The sequence below is a fragment of the Antennarius striatus genome, chromosome 3, assembly GCF_040054535.1.
Source record: "Antennarius striatus isolate MH-2024 chromosome 3, ASM4005453v1, whole genome shotgun sequence".
Classification (NCBI taxonomy): Eukaryota; Metazoa; Chordata; class Actinopteri; order Lophiiformes; family Antennariidae; genus Antennarius; species Antennarius striatus.
This window is the reverse complement of record NC_090778.1, coordinates 22258844-22276188: the sequence shown is the minus strand read 5'-3', so window position 1 is coordinate 22276188 and position 17345 is coordinate 22258844. Positions and strand designations below refer to the sequence as shown.

Genomic DNA, 17345 nt, shown 5'->3' with positions numbered 1-17345 from the left:
TACATTGAACAATAGCGCCTATTGGCTGAAGCTGCAGCTAAACAACGAATGGTTCGTAAACGTTAGCGATTGGATAGTTTTCAAATTTTTCGGCCCTGCTTTTTGTCTCGTAGGCGACAGCAAACTCGTCATTCAGGGATTCAGAGTATCCGAAGGATGTGAACAGCAACAAACTTAACAATTATTATTATTATTATTATTATTATTATTATTATTATTATTATTATTATTATTATTATTATTATTATTATTATTATTATTATTATTATTATTAGCCAGCTTTTCTAGCAGTTGTCTTTCCTCCTCCTGTTTGTGCTAACAAACAGCAGAGGGCAGCATTCAGCTGTTCCAGCTCTGATGTCAGGTCACAAAATTCTTTAGGGACTGCAGTTGCATTCTTGGCCCCAAAAAATAATTATTTATGATCATACAATGTAGACTGTGGGTGCAACAAAAAAGTTTCTGTATTTGTATTCGAAAAGATATATCTTCTTCTTAACTGTATCTTTCATTTATTATTTTGTTTTTTTTCTATTGTTTTACAGTTTTATCTCTTTTATTAAGGAACTTTGAGTATCATATTATTCCCTTTGTCATATATCGATCATGAAATTACCGTTAGAGTAATGAACACCAACTTGGGACAGCCTGCAGTGATGAGAATAGATTCCTGGCTGTTTGCCAAAGCCAACACAGAACATATCCTCAGCAGATGGTAGGGTCTGAAGTCGAATATTCACAGACAGCAGGAGACTCTGCACCACCACACTGTCTGCACAGGCAGTGTAGAGAACATTATGAATGAAAAACAATGTGTGTGGTTGTGAATGGAGTTAGTGATACAGTCTAAAATTCGAATTCACCTGAAAATGTGGGACTTTTTCTATGTGGAGTTTTTTCCCATGTGTGCATGAGTTCACTCTAGTCTGCATTCTTTTGCTTTTCCTCATCAACTACATACATGGAAATAAATTTCAATCACTTTCCTCTAAATCGAAGGCATGAATATGAGTGTGTATGAGTATTTGTCATTATGTGGGTAGCCCTACGATGTATTTTCAGCTTGTCTAGGTTTTACCCTGCCTCAAGAACAAAGTGAATATAAATGAATGGTGCAAGGTCTCACAGCCATCTATGTAATTACTCACTAATGGCTTTTATCATCTCAGTGGTGTTCTGACATGCTGTAATTTCACCTTGGAGCATTCTGGAGCTAGTTGCTGTTTGACGTGTGCTTCAAAAAATTTTTTTGAAAAAGAAAGAAAGGAAGAACAAATTTTTCTGTCAAAATTCAAAATAAAGAGACAACTAACAGACAAAATTCTATGAGTTTCTGCATGATTTAAGGTAATGAATGTATTATTTATTATCATATCATTCAATCATTTAAAGTCATGGATAGAGAGAACAACTACAATGTGAACAAATGCTCAATGTAATGGCACACAAGAAAAAACAAAGCACAGTAATGGCAGAACTTGTGAAGCAGAACTTCTGGCTTGAAATGACCCCCCCCCCGGGGTTCCACTGTGAACTAATTCCATGCCCATCTGGCAAATACTCACATGACCTAAAACCCCTTTAGCTGTGGAAACAGATAAAACCAAAGCTCAAGTCATTGATGAGAGCTAATTCTGTTTTTGCCATGTTGTCGCAATTAATTGCCTTGTTTCACTTTTGGGATTATTACCAGAATGGACCGATTATCTTACATTCTTAATGTATGTCTGTACGTTCTTTCTTGTCTTTATTGATTTGATTAAAAAAAACCCAGCTGATTTGACTGAATGTAGATGATTTGAATATATAAATGAGTGATATTCTCAATTGACTGTTTTTCTTATTACTGTAACAAGATATGCTTTAAGGAGGCAGTGCGTGAAATTCTTATTCAGGATCAGTTTATGGGGACATTATTTATACAGATGCTGCCTCCTCTGCACTATGTAGCCTACACACTCTGTTTATCCCTGTTGTGTGAGCTTTATTTCAAACTGTTTGTTCTGTATACAGCACTTTATGTACTTTATGTTCTGGACTCCAGGCCTAAGATGACAGCATTATTGGCACATTTCATCCCTCAAGCCATATCAGTTACATTTCTTCGTATTTATGTAATCTGATATCACTTACATAATGTTCCAATGATTTAAGGTTTTGTTCTGAAATTTGTCTTCATGGGAGAAATCCAAAGCGTTGCTGAGAAGCTGTTACGAGTTCAATTTTTTTTTTTCCCTGCATGTGCTATTACCTAACAGTTATTTCTCATCTGTTTCCCCATATTGTGTTCTTTTTACCCGTCCTGGTTTATTTTTATGTGCTCAATCGTTTATTTTCCTGAAACTGTTTTATTACGGTTTACTCTGGTATTTGTTTCTTTCTCCCTCGGCAAGTAACATTAAACTCTAATCATATTGAAAAAGTTAGATTAAACAAATAAAGAATATAAAGAGATGATGTCAGAGACAGTGGAAATCAAACCCCCTCTTTTTACTGCTTGCTAGGGTTGTTCTTCCAGACGTTGAAAATACATCTGGCCACCTGGAAAAAAAGCTCACTGTCAGGGCAGGAAATAAAGCCCCCTGGCAAAGGCTCCTGCCTCCTCCTGGCTAAAGCTCCTCTCTCCAGTCTCTATGGAGCTGACAGTCCCCCTGCCTTTCTGTCTGAGAGGAGGCTTTGTTCTGGTTGACAGAGATAGGTGTCAGAGATAGAGGATCGTGTTAGGCGGAGGGAGAGAGAGAGAGAGGGGGATGATGATGCTGGCTGTCTTTCCGCTGGCTGAGTACGGATGTTCCAGAGAGCCTGGATGAGGGGGCGTAAAGCGGATGACAGAGTGAAGGAGCGCCACACTGGGAGTAAAAACGTCCTCAATTGTCAGCGTGCAAAATGTCAACCTAAATGGAGGCTTTACTCTAAAATCACCTACACTCACCTGACTGAAATACTGTCACAAGACATTATTGGAGGTCAGGTGATTGTTTGCTGTCATGGGCGGCAGAGAGGACAGAGGGTTATCTTTAGTCGGCCCCAACTTGCCAGGAAGCCAGAAAAATTTGAGAATTCATAGCAACACCTGTGTGTGTGTGTGTGTATGTGTGTGTGTGTGTGTGTGTGTGTGTGCGCGCATATGTCTTGGATGAGAGGTGAAACTTCAAGAAACTTTCTTAAAGTCCAGTGGATTGATTTAAACATGTTTGAATTGTCAGTAGTTGTTTTTTTTTCTTGTTTCTATTTGTATTACTGACCAATGAATGTCACATTTTCCCCCAAAGGGAGACAATTTGCATCAAAACAACTGTGTTCAGCATTGTTGTCATGAAGCATATTATACGTATGTCAATTTTATCATATCCTCTTGGATTAGATTATCTTGCCTCAGGCCCAACCCCATGTGTTCTGTCATGTCCTGTAGCCTGGCTGCTAATGGAGAATCTGAGTGGGGCTGTCAGGTGATAAATGATCCGGTGGAAGGACAGGAGGTGGACATAATCAGGTCTCCATTGAGGGCGAGCCATTACCGAGCCCTCCCCCAGGAAGCTTCTTAATGTCCCGCTGACGATCTGGCCCCCAGACCGGCCTGCCTTCCCCACAAGGCGAAGTGGGTTTTCAAGCCTCCAGCTCTGCTGAATGTACCGATTGTAACACTAACAGGCAATATTACGACACACAGCCATGATTCAGCAGCTGTGGGTGGTTCATTATTTTCTTCACCCACCAGGAAATGACTGTTTGGTGACTTTATGTGGTTTCTTTGGTAACATACACAGAGAAAAAACAAAATACAAATTTACTGCTCGATGAAACACAAGCGAATACGATTGGATGTTGGGATAGTGAGGCCTGCTGATGTGTATTCTCCTGAAACCAATGGCTGCTAGGTTTTTTTCTTACTTATTTATGAGACTTGACAAATGCAGACACATGATTTTCTTGCATGGGAAACAAATAAAGGCATCAGAGTGGAACTGTTCTGTCAGATTTAGTTTGGATTCTTTTTTAATTAAGCTTGTCTGCAGCGAGAACACATGAACACATTACAGTACTCTAATTTTCTACTATATATAACATCTACATCAAATGCCACAAAGATCACAAATCAATCACCTTTTTTGTCAGTGTTGTTTTTTTGTTTTTTTTTGTAGTGACTTTTGTCTGAGTGACTTTTTTTAATTTCAAGTGATCAATAAATTCTATATCCATCCATTTATCCATGTTCCTTAACCTCTTATCCGCTTTGCAAGTCACGGGTTACGCTGGATCTTATTCCAGCTTGCTAAATACATGAGCATGAGGTGGGGTACACCCCGGATGCGTCACCTGCGCATCATGGGGCCTCACACAGAGACAACCACCCACACCAAGGACAATAGGGGGTGATCAGTGCCCTAAATTACATGTTTTTGGAGGTGAGAAGACGCCAGACTGACCTCAAAGCCATGGGAGTGGAATGGCAGAGCTACTGCTTGGCGTGCGTTAAGTTATGTCACCATGCTGAGGTTAACATTTAGCTCCAACTCCTGTTTTTTTTAACAAGATGTTTTCATTCATGTCAGATGTTCACTTAAATTTTATTTTCACACATTTTCACATCAAATAGAAAAAAAGAAAAAAAAAGTTTCTATAAGAAAAAGCTCTCATTTGAAACCAAACAAACTTAACCCTTGATGATAGAATGATCTGCATATTTTACTGTCAGACATGTGTGCTCCAGGGGCCAATAATGAAAGTGTAATGTGTTACAAATGATTGTGGCCCCATATGGTAATCATAGCGGGATCCCATCTGGAGACTGACTTTGATATTATAAATAAATCAAATAGCCAGTGGCAACTTCATTTCCATCATTTCCCTTCAGTATTGAATTTAAATTATGGTCACCTGAGCTTTGTCATGCATTGTGACCTCCCCCCCACTGCAAACCAAAGATTCTCATCTTGTTTTAACCGTTCTTACAGACAATGACTTTGAGCTGCATTCATGTATCTTTGTACTGGATCAAACCATGTTCACAGATACTCATTTAGCTCATTACTTGATGTGGTAATACCTTGAGTACAAGTAGAAATCCCGTCATCATGATCCTTGGTCACTTTGTGGATTATATTTGCTAACTGACTTTTCACCACTATGTGATCTGTCTCTAACAGGATTTAACTGGTTGAAAGCAACACAGATGATCACATAAATCCACAGATCTAAAACCGAATTAAATTACTGTAAATGCGCCGTAAACGACATGTCTGCTACATGGTCTGGATTGAATTACGCTAATCTGGAAACTAGTACTATTTGATTCCATTTCTTGGCTTACGTAAAAGTTAAAAAGACATTTCTACCAGCTTTAATGAAACCGTCGTTGAACCTCGTGTCACATTAATCTAATAGTATTCTAATTTTAGTACAAGAGACTCAAAATGCTATCCAATCTTTTTCACTAAAATCCACAGACAACAATTTCACATTGTGAATCACAATCCTAACCAGTGAACCACCACGCTGCCTTGTTATTTCTTCATGTGATGTTGTCATGAAGTGTTGAATAAGCTCGTGGTGGAGAGATTTGTTTGGCTCCTGAATGAGAAGCAGACTCTTTTACAAACTCATTCTATCCTTCTGCAGTCTGAATAAATGCAAGCTTGGGAATGTAAACATGCAAAAGGAGGCCATGTTGGTCCATCTGTGCATATTACTGCTGGCATACATCCAGCTCTAATCCTCCTGAGTGTACGTTGTAACTGTGTGAGTACAATTACATATGCCAATGTGTGTGTCCTCATCTGTCACCCAGCTGGTGGTCCCGAGGAAAAACTGTCTGTCACCAAACAAAGAATGACATTATCTCCACTGAGCCCTGATGTCAGCATGACTAATAATAGTTTTACCGCTCATGGAGTTTTTTTCCTGTAGCATTAACCGCTGAGCGCTGAACTCTGAATGTTTTGCTATTTGATGTAAACTACTGGTTGAGTTAAATGAGAACCTTAATAGAACTAAAACAGAGTAATCAAACATGAAGGGTTGTGTCAGACTTATAATTACACGGAAGCGCATCGGCGCATCATTCATGTAAGTGCGGTGGAATAACTCAGTGGGCTAAAGCTCGGATAAGCCTCCACACCCCAAGAATAAAATTCATTCAGCAGAGGTAGAGATGTAAAACCACCTGGTACTGCTGAGTCCACCGGACTGGATCTGAGACACCTTTTGGGTCGGATCAATCACCATACTGGTCAGGTTTTGCACAGCTGGAAACCACCAATAGTAGCCCATCAGCCCCACGACCCACCAAAACGTTGTTTTTTTTAAAAATCTTGGGCCTTGGACAGGCTTTTTTTTGTCCAAGTAAACCAAGCACACACTCTCAACATGTGTCATTGATGACGTTATCCAAGTAGGTAGCATTATATCTAGGCAATTCCTCTAAGTACACAGTTTCATAATAGAAAACCCCCACACTCTGTGACCACAAAAGACTTCCCATTTGGCAAGAGCAACAGCAAAATCTGTGTTTGGAGTTTTGCGTAATGGGGGCAAAAGTTGCTTGATTTACCAGCTGACATTTAGGGAAGGAGGAGCACTGAATGTCAGGTAATTGGGGTTTCCTGTCCTAATGTCACAACTTGTTCTGAACGATCTTTCCCAAAATGCGGATATGTCTGTGCCCCATCAGGGTGAACCAACTGAACATCACTTTGTGTCACTTTGCTGTAAGTTAAGTGTAGAGCATCATCACAAGGCTCACATGTCACTGGGTGGCTGTGGCTTAAAAGCAGTCATCCACTTATGGGAAGGTCTGTGGTTTAATCCTCCAGTCTACATGCTGGCGTGTCCCTGAGCAAGATACTTAACCTGAACTTGCTCCCTGGTAGCCATAAAGGGGTCTCTCCTCTCAAGGACAGGTCAAATGCATAGACCATCGTTCACAACATCTTGGTCAAGAATGCACCCCCATACATCTGCACCCAAAATAAGACTTTCCAATAAGTTTTCCGGGTCAACCTGCTCCTTTCGCTTGCAAAGTCTCCTAGCTGCAGCCTCCTCCACATGGCATTCCTTATCTGCTGGTCAAAAGGGAAGTGATGCAAACTGTCATGCAATGTTCCAAAAAAAAAAAAAATCCTGAAACCAAACCTTTATCCAGAACCATGTCTGCCCTGGGGCAGCAGTGACTCAGGTGGTAAAACAAGTCACCAAATAATGGAAAGGTTGGTGGTTCAAAAGCTCGTCTGCTTTTCAGATTCGAACATGACCCTTGTTGCGTTTCCTCATAGAGAACCCTGCATAACTCTTATTCTTTAAACAATTGGTGCATGAATTTACACTGCAGTTATTTGAGGTTAATCCTTAGGTTCATTCCACGGATTATTAAAATATGATTACTTTCTATTTCTGATATAATGACTCAAAGATGGAGGCCATTTTAATCTTGATCAGATTTACTCTTCTGACTGGACGATCACTGCCACACTCTAATCTATGTAATGGGTTTCAGCTGAAGTCATTAATGTGGCAATAATTCTCAATTTACTGAAAAATGCAATAGAAATGGTGAACTGGAAGGCAGGGAGAAACCCAATACTGCGTGGTAAACTATCCTCCGTGAAAGTGCAGGGCAAGACAGAGAGATCGGGCCTGACGGCTGGAACATTAGCGTTCAGCGGACAATGTTTGGAAGCAGATTGTCAGTGTGATAGGCAGTTGATTTAAGACAGTTTAGCACAAAATGAACAGGAAATTATGTTTTATAAATGTACATACTGAAAAAAAAAGTCAGAATATTAAAACAAGCCATAAATAATATACTAGATGTGAAACGCAATCCTTTCCTGTGAACATGAGACTTTAACACAACAAAAATTGTCCAATAAATCTCTTTACCATTATTACCTCAAACAAGGAGGTTTACTCAAAAAGGGTGGGGTACATCCAGTGGATGGACCGTGTAATGGGCCGGAAATTTAGATGTGGATCCAGATGAAGAAGGAAAACCAGGAATTTTCCCCCGAATGTTTTATTTGCTTGATGGTTCATTTTTAAAAAAAAAATCTTTATTCAGGAGCCTATTTCCACAAACATTTGTGGAGAAATAAATGGAATCTCTTTATGTGTTGATTCAATGCGAGGACAATAATATTATGGGGTTTTTTTATACAAAGCATCTTTGGCAGCTGTGGCTCTCTCTCAATCTGCTTCACATGCAACATTATGGACGCTGCATCTGCCACAGCAATTATGATTCAATGAAGCTGGAAAATCAGAGGGCTGATTCAGTCCGTGATGATGACACTGATGTTCGTTGGCCTGTAGTGAGAACAGCTGTTGATTTTCATGTTTGCTGTCTGGAACATCTGGACCAAAAGCTGGGGTGGAAATATCAAATTAAATCACGTTGCTTATGGCTTGAGACTGTCATCATTATTATACTGTTATATGAAGACAAAGGTCTTTCAAATCTTCCACATCAGAGTGCTTTGAGCAGTTACATCTGTCCAATAACACACATCTGGCAGAGAGCAGTATCACAAAACTCGGACAGATGGGAGGACTTATTTACTTTCCTTTTTCACATCTGGGCCAGAAGGACATAAACTACCACAGGTTACTTGGAAATAAATCATTCACATTTTCAGCTTTAACTAATGCAAAAAAATAATACTTTTAACATTATATAAGTGAAGAGTTAACTTTATTTTTGTATCTTAAATTGAAACTGAGCTTTGACCAACTGGTGGAGAGGGAATATTGATCCTATACTGGATTAAATAAATAAATGAAACATCAATCCATCCCCTTTTCTTGAAGATGGGACGACTGTAATCGTCTCATTTTACTATAATGGATAACTGAAGTTAAGCTAATTATTTATAAACCTCATGGAGGAATATACTGAATATATTCTTGAAAACGAGATTGATAAAGCACACCCCTACACAATGCTTTTAGGTCACTGCTACATATTACTAATAAAACTATAGGCTGGATCCGTTAAATGTTTGCATCTTAACATCACCAATGATAATCAAAAATAATCCTTTCAGCCCAGCGAGCTGAGTGATTTAATTTGCAATAATTTCACAAGATCTTTAATTTTTTTAAATGGAAAACCTTTTATTTAAGACACTAACTAAAGCTGATAATTTTAGCAATGTAAAAATGTCCTGTATGTCACACCTGTGTGTAAATCAACATAGCATGAAAAGAAGATCACTTGAATTGATGTTTTAAAACGGTTGCAGTTTGTATTTTAGGATCTCAAAATTGAAGTACTGAAAGTGTTTTTTAGGGATGGAAGTGTTGAGCAACCCAACAGTCAGCTGATTATGAAGCAGATGGCTTGTTGATAGGCTGCTTCTGTGTTTAACACCAACACCACAACCCTGCTGACATGAAGCGCTCCACACGATCTGGTCAGCAGCAGTGAAGATCTTTGCTCCAGGTACGTGTCATTGTTGAGCGATCTGAATATCACACAGGGGTCCAAATACATTTTAATGCAATTAAGTCTTCCTGGATTTTTACTTGAATTGAATGAAATACTAATTTTAAATGTTTTTCCAAAGTTTACAGAAATTGCTAAGCCTGCTTTGTTCTTCAACACAAAATGGATTATCCTGATGAGTATGTGTACGACTATAACTACAGCTATGATGGGAACGTCACAATAACTGAAGAGTCAGTGTTTCAGCACAGATCAATGTGTTTGAAGGAAGTCCTGTGCGTGTCGTTGCTGGTAATCAGTGTGCTGATTTTTTTGCTGGGCTTCTGCGGAAACGCTTTGGTCATCTGGATTTCTGGTTTCAAGATGAAGAAGACAGTTAACACCACCTGGTACCTGAGCCTCGCCATATCTGATTTCGTGTTCTGTGCCTTCCTCCCATTCAGCATCACCAGCATGGCCATGGAGGATTGGGTATTTGGTCACTTCATGTGCAAATTTGCCTCTTCCATTATGTTTCTCAACATGTTCAGCAGCATTTTCCTTCTGGTCATCATCAGTGTTGACCGTTTTGTGTCAGTTGTATTTCCAGTTTGGGCCCAGAACCATCGTACTATTCAAAAGGCCTCCGTTATCGTTGTTCTGGCTTGGCTTATGGCCATCTCGCTGAGCATCCCTTCTGTGGTCTTCAGGGACACAGGCAGTCACCTGGGTAGGACCATTTGTTTCAACAACTATACGTCATACCAGCACAGTCACAAGATTATAGCGCTGAGTCGCCTCCTTGCTGGGTTTATTGTCCCTTTTGTCATCATCATCATCTGCTACTCCATCATCATCCTCAAACTTCGGACCAACAGAATGACCAAATCCTCCAAACCCTTCAAAGTCATGACGGCGCTCATCGCTGCTTTTTTCATCTGCTGGCTGCCGTATCACGTCTTTGTCCTGCTTGAGCTCGACCACCAAAACTATAGCCACAGCATTTTATCGACTGGACTCAAAGTGGGAACCTCTTTGGCTGCAGCAAACAGTTTCCTCAACCCAGTGCTGTATGTCTTCATGGGAAATGACTTCAAGCGGAAGTTCAAGAACTCTGTGCTCTCAAAGATGGAGAACGCAATGGCAGATGAAGGCCGCACCACCAGCCGATACCTGTCCAGGTCAAGCTCCATGGACGGCAGAGCTTCAACACACATCTAGTGACGACACAATGTGGAATGACAATCACGGATGAAATTTGTCTTGATTTATAGTATAAATTAAGATGCCAAAATTTAAAGTCTGAGACAATATGCATTCATTAGTTCATTGTGTCTTGGGTGGTGGGTGACAGCAGTTTCACAACGTTTATTTCTCAAGTAATGGAGGCATTTGTGGGCATTTATGACTGTGACTTTTAAAGGAAATCAGTGAATATTATTAGTTAAGTAGCAGAAAATGTATGATTATTATGTCAGGCATTGAAATCACAGCAGGCCAAATGAAAAAAAAGTTCTTTCAGAATAATTCAGCACAAACTCTTCTTCTCGTCTGCTTTCCTTTCAAATTGTAAATACATGTCCCATGTACCTTTTCTGATTCTACAGTTGCTATTACATGCTAATATAAACTTTGTATGTGGCCTTATTGGTCAAATGTGTCATAATGAAACAAGAGAGGAAATAATCTTACAAATTGCAGGGCACATTTAGTAAATGTGGTGAGATGGGCTGATAAGAATGATATGATGAGACCATTCAACTGGAATTTAATGCAATGAATATTGTCGCTAAAAGAATTTAGCTGATTACTGAGATTTCTCTTTCATGTACATAGAACCTAAACCTGTCTTCTTCCCAAAAATACCTGTTCTGAGGTTTTATCAAGTGACTGTTGCATTGTATTGTAGAATTCTGTGGGTGAATGACTGCTTTACAGAGCTGTTCGTCCAGTTTATCACATGTGATGAATGTGCCTTAATAACATCCCAGAATAGCAATCTGGTGTCGTGCAAACACCACCACAACACATTGTTGAACATATTTTAGTTTGAGAATTCAATTTGTGTAATAAGTGTTTTGAGTCTGTTTGTTTTAATAAAGCTGTAACCATTATTCGCTTCTGCATTGATCTCTGAATATTGAGGTATGACGCTGATGTTCAACAATCGGTAAAAAAACTGAGTGGAGTAAAAGCTGCATTAAATAACACAGTGAAAGGGAACAAAATGTCCAAGGTCTCACATAGTCACATGGTTAGATCTGTGCTGTTGGAACAGTGGAAAGCAGAGGTGACGTCAGACACTGGCAGTGAGTAATAAAGAAATTGAAATTTTTTTCAGGGTAATGTCTGGGAAAAAACAGGAAGTATCGGGTACAGGCTTGAGATGATTATCATATTCTCTGTAAAAACATGTAGGATCTTTCAGCCTGTTGTTACGTCCCGCGAAGCGGTGACGTATTATAATTGTCAGTGTTGGTCTGTTTGTTCGTTCGTCCGTTAGTCCACCAAATATCTTCGCAACCGTTGCAGATTGAAGGAAGGACATTAAAAAGCACATTACTCAGGCGGCAAATGGGATGGAAGTGAGATGATGAATTTAAACTTGTACACTCAGGAAAGAGTGTAAGATAGAAAGACAAGGGAGAAGGCCATAGAGAAGGACTATAGATCAAAGCACTGGCTTTGATCTATGGTCTGAGATATTTTCTATCCTGAGATATTTTTGCACATTTCTCAGGAACCAGATAAGATGGAAAGATGAAACAAAAGGCTTTATATTCAGGGAGGCAAGGGGATGAAAATTAGATCACAAGCTTGACTTTGAAAAACTAGGTCAAGGTCACATTTTCACTTTTATACCTTTTTAGGTACACATCTCTGAAACCTCATGACAAATAGAATGCACCAGTTACATGTTGGATCATGGGTCTTTTATTAAATGACCCTAACCTATGAAAGTAGGTCAAGGTAAAATTTTGAATTCAGGGGTGTTGCGGGATGTCGCAGTCTCTGATTGCCTTGTTTCAGTTTTGTGGATGAAGAAAAAGCACAGAAACTAATGAATTTAACACAACCTATAGTCTGATGTTCTAACTAAGCCTTAAATGTACAGGCAACATGTGAGAGATTTGACAAGGAAGTTAGGAGTCAGCAGTGACCTAAGAGGAAAAAAGAGAATCTAAACGTGAGGCAACATGAGGTCAGTGAGCCTTTCATTCTCTGAGAAAACCGTGACATCCATTATCAGGCAAAAAGCAAATGATAGTCTACATGAAGAATAATGCAACGTCTGACCGGGAAAACTCTTAACATTCCTTAATGTAAAGACGAACATCAAACAAAGCCACAGAAAGAATCACAAACGTGAAAAGTGAAAGGAAAGTGAAAGACAGTGTTCATAACTTAATCCTGCAGAGGTTTGGTTTAGGCTTTGTTGGTGATTCTATTCTTCCAGATTCCAACCTACAATACAGGCTTTAGTCTGTATATGTCTCTCTCACTTTTGTGTATTGATTAGATAGACATGCATGGGAATTGTAATTGTAATGGAGTCTTCCAGTGTAGATCTTATCAGGATTCCAAAAATACCCAGTCTTAGTCAAAGATTGTGAAATATACAAAGCCTTTCATCGTCATTGTGAACCATGTGCTACGCGAATGTGATTTGAACACTCAATCACCCTCTCTGTAACATCTTGTTTTTCTAAAGTGATTTATGAAATACAGTCGACCTTATAACGAATGTTACGTACTCATTTATTGGGTCTTATCACATTACATTCATTCCATAGAAAATACATTCGATTGTGACACCGATATTCTGAAAGTGCTGGCTCGTCAATGAAAGCAAAAGCTAATAAAGTTTAAAGCGTTAAAGATTTACAAATAGAAACATTTGTTGACGTGTGAACGCCCACTATAAAAATATATTTATATTATACTGAAAATGGAAGTTATTTTTTTCTGTGGCTCTCAGTCAAAAGATCGTTTATTTAGACTTTTTCATATACTCGTATATTCTTAATCATATGGCATAGCCCACTGTGTTAATGTGCTACTGATGGTGTCTGAATGGGATTCTCACACTTCCATTGAGATTTTTAAGATTCTTTTTAGATCATTAAGACTTAAATCATCACCAGAAACAGAAAGAAATTATATTCGGTTTGATTTTCGTGGCAGAAAATAAATCTCTAATGCTAAATCTAAAGTCTAAAAAATTTGTAATGTCAAACTCCTCTGTGATCTTTGGGGCAAGGGTTGCACGGGTTCGTGCTTTTTGGATTTTTTTCAAGCCCAGAGAGATAGCGTCTAGTATTTGCAACTCAAATGGTCAACATGTGCACTGCACACCAGGGATAAATAAATGCTGGAGATAATTTCTTCTCTCTCCTTAAGTCAGTGCTTTCAAGAAGGATAATTCACCCTGAATACAAGGTAATGAGAATTCTTTTCCTTTCACATATAATCATAAGTAGTTTAAAAGAAATTGAAACACAGCATCACCCTCAGGTAGTTATAGCCTGTATATTGCATCTATTTTCCTCCGATAAAGAAAGTTTTTAGTGTTTTATAAAATAGGATTGTTTTGTAACTGTGATAGCAGCAGAAAATTCTTACATGTGAATTTTTTGACTACCCATAGTTAAGTCTCTTTTGCAGAAAATAAGCTGATTCAACACACTTTGCAGTCACAAGAGCCTCTGTGATCACAGCTATTGTATCCTCTTCATGTTAAGGCATGTGCACATGCCTACAGAGTGCATGTGCATAGAGCAGGATTAGAAGTGCTTTTCAGACAGAAAAACAAACCTCTTCTATTAAATAATTAAGCTGCCAAAGTTCAACGACAATGAAAAAGGATGAACAAAAAAAGAAAAGAAACAAGGGACAAGGACTTATTTTTTCCCAGCACAGCTTGAACATAAGTGACCTTAAAGACAAATAATTAAAAAAGAAACTATTAATGTCATTTTATCCCAGAAAATATAATGTTGAGTCTGTTGATTGAACAGTCTGTTCTCAGGAGGCAAAAGAAGAAACTCAGAAATTACATGTATCATCTTGGCATATAATCCTCTGGAACACCTGGTAGCTTTCTTTCCTTCAAGGCAGCGTCTACTCTTCTTATCAGTTCATTGATGTTGGCTCGCATCTCAGGGGTATAGGGGTCATATTCAAGCTTTCTCAGCCCAGATCGCTTGAAGTTTCCATCTTTCTGGCCCTCGACACACAGCAGGCGGTCTTCAGAAACCTTCAAACCCAGAAACTGGACCATCTCCATCAGCTTGGAGAACAGGTCTCTCTTCAGATCCTCAAAGTGGACAACCTTGACGATTTTCCCATAATGCAGCCAATCCAACGTGTGGGACGCCCACCAAGGAGCGTAGTTCCTCACAAACTCAGGCCATTCTGCAGGGAAAAAAGGAAAGAATGTAAGTAAGAGTTTGTGGGTAGTAATGTGTTAAAAAATTGTAAATGAAAACATAGACGACCACGTTACATTCTGCTTTACATTCATCTGAACTTCATTTGTAATTTATATCAAAGTCAAACAAAAACCAGCAGTCCAGTTAACGAACCAGAGTCAAGTTAAAATAAAGAATTAAAGAAAACTTTGTGGTGCCTGAATGAAGAGAAGTGAGATTCATGGCGGCCAAACACTTATTGCATTTAGATCTGTTGCAATTCCTCGAGGCATACGTCAGGTCATTCCTGAAACGTTTGGCCAGCAAAGTGGAAAATCTTGGCTGTCAGTAAAATGCAGAGGTTGCTTATGTCTTCTGATTACTGATAATCTAAGAGTTGTTCTGTTTTGCATTCATCTTTACTCTGGAGAGAGGTTGTTTAAAGTTAAAAAAAAAGGTTTAAAGTTTAAAGTACTGTCTTCACCAATACAAAGTAGAAAAGCTGTGTTGTCGGGGCTTTATGCTCCTGGTAGGGTTTTCTTTGGTAAACAGGTCCTGGATGATGGGCCAGACTAAGGAGTTCTTTGGGAGTATGGGATTCAGGGCCGTTTCCTAAGGGCTGTCTGGTGCATGTATCACCAAAGCCAAGGCTTGGATTGCATTGCCAGCAGTAATTCAGACCTGAGCCAAAAGTAAAGCTCTCAATTTACCAGTCAATCTACGTTCCTACTCTAACCTATGGTCATGGGCTTTGGGTCTGTTTCGAATCCCTCCTGGATACCTGTCTAGGGGAGGTGTTCTGGGCATGTCTGGGTGGGAGGAGGCCCTGGGGAAGTCCTAGGACAAGCTGGAGAGACTGTTTGTCACGTAGCCTGGGAACGCCTCAGGATCTCACAAAAGAGCCATAGGAGGTATACAGGAAGAGGGAGTCTGAACAAACTTTTCCCTCTGCGACTTGACCCTGGATAAGTCGTAGAAGATGGATGGATGGGTGCATGGACAACTAGCTGTATAGAAAAACTAAAGAAATGCACGTTTGACCTCAGTTCCTTCTGTCAGGCTTTAACAAGTATCCAGAGCTTAAAACCAAAAGGGAAGAATGTTTTATTCTGTTCTGTAGATGTCGATTTTAAAAAATTTTAAATTCTGCATATGCACACATAACTGATAAATAATTATCCAAAAACAAAGAAAACTAACGTTTAACAGATCTGATGTAAAATAGCGGACAGTTCAAAATGTCGTGCCCCCTGAATTAAATTTGTCCATGAGCTGACTATAGAGAACGCATCGGGATCTGTAATGTCATCTGAGACCTGCAGCCTCCCTCTGCAGAGGTGAGTGCCCCACATGTGGTGCCTCCAACACAATGTCATGCTGACTCTCACTTTGGATGCTCTGCCTGTATTTGAAGTGGCAGCTGTCATAAAGCCTTTCTCTTCACTGATGTCACTCTAATCCTGTCCCTAACAATACAAGGACTAAACACTGGTACCGGCCAAATGTTGCTGATGGTTACACAAAGAGAGAAAACTGTTGGCTTAGCAACTCTCTAGCCTCTGGAAAAATTGATCAAAGATCATAGAACGTCAGAGCGACTACAGGGATAACACCAAACTAGTTGCCATAGTTACCAATGGGAGAATGTAATGAGAAATAATCAGCGACACTGGGACATACTGTTTTACTTCATCTGCTTGTCTCTGCTCACCTAAATAAATTTTCATGCAGCCAACAGGCTTCATCAGTTTTGTCTTCTACGACAACATGGGTGTTGTGTCTCTTATCATTCCTTAACACATAAAGCAAACAAATGCACTTTCCAAAAGTGGCAAAACATTAAGACAACGGGCAATAACAGGCAATTGGTCACAGGCAACTGTGGCAATCTTATTGGTTATATTTAGTATAAGGAACAAGCTTATGATATGAATTCTCAGAATGACTGTGGTTATAGTTGGCCAACTTTTTCACTTCTCATTTTTTTGAAGGCTATGCACGTCTTCAAACAAGAAAAAAACAAAACAAAAACCTTTGCTTAGCCGTATTGGTTCATCAGGTCAAACCACTGAGACAGCCCAAGCTTTATTTCATATTTCCATTATTTCCTTAACAGTCCACGTCATCATTTTTCATTTCCCAGGTTTTTGAGGAAGCTTCTTTGTGGTTTGTGCGTTGATTAGTAAATGTTCACATAAAAATAATGTTGGTGGGTGATGACGCAGGATACAAGCACTGGGAATAATGGCCTGAGACTCTGAATGTCAGTCACAAATCTTTGCTCATCACGTGAATACAGCATAAACACAGACGAGTATGAATGTATGTGACCATATTAGCTTACAAGCCACTTTGCAAAAAAAACAAGCAAAAAAACCCCCCAAAAACATTACAAGGACAGTTTAATCTAAAATTCTAGAGTTTACCTTCTCTCTAATATTACAGAACTAAATGACACAACTAATACAGTAGAAACACTCAACAGTAATGTCTATTGGCAAAAAGTGACCCAGTTA

The 17345-nt window shown here is 39.3% G+C and overlaps 2 protein-coding genes across 3 annotated transcripts in view; one reads left to right on the top strand and one right to left on the bottom strand.

Annotated features, from left to right (window-relative positions):
- Positions 1-9280: 9280 nt before the first annotated feature.
- cmklr1 (chemokine-like receptor 1) lies at positions 9281-11532 on the top strand. Its single transcript, XM_068309906.1, has 2 exons — positions 9281-9436; positions 9561-11532. Exon 2 carries the CDS (start codon positions 9602-9604, stop codon positions 10637-10639), a length of 1038 nt encoding a protein of 345 aa, XP_068166007.1. The 5' UTR covers positions 9281-9436; positions 9561-9601; the 3' UTR covers positions 10640-11532.
- Positions 11533-12325: 793 nt separating this feature from the next.
- The window catches only part of LOC137592052 (sialate:O-sulfotransferase 2-like), a 28437-nt gene continuing 23417 nt past the window's right edge, over positions 12326-17345 (bottom strand). For both annotated transcript variants that reach the window (XM_068309904.1, XM_068309905.1), the window contains one exon: positions 12326-14833. In XM_068309904.1, the coding sequence (XP_068166005.1) occupies positions 14481-14833 (353 nt within the window). In that variant the 3' untranslated portion in view covers positions 12326-14480. The remainder of the gene's footprint in view (positions 14834-17345) is intronic.

Excerpts from the sequence above, each read along its gene's own strand:
- cmklr1 (XM_068309906.1), top strand. The coding sequence starts at position 9,602 with ATGGATTATCCTGATGAGTATGTGTACGACTATAACTACAGCTATGAT.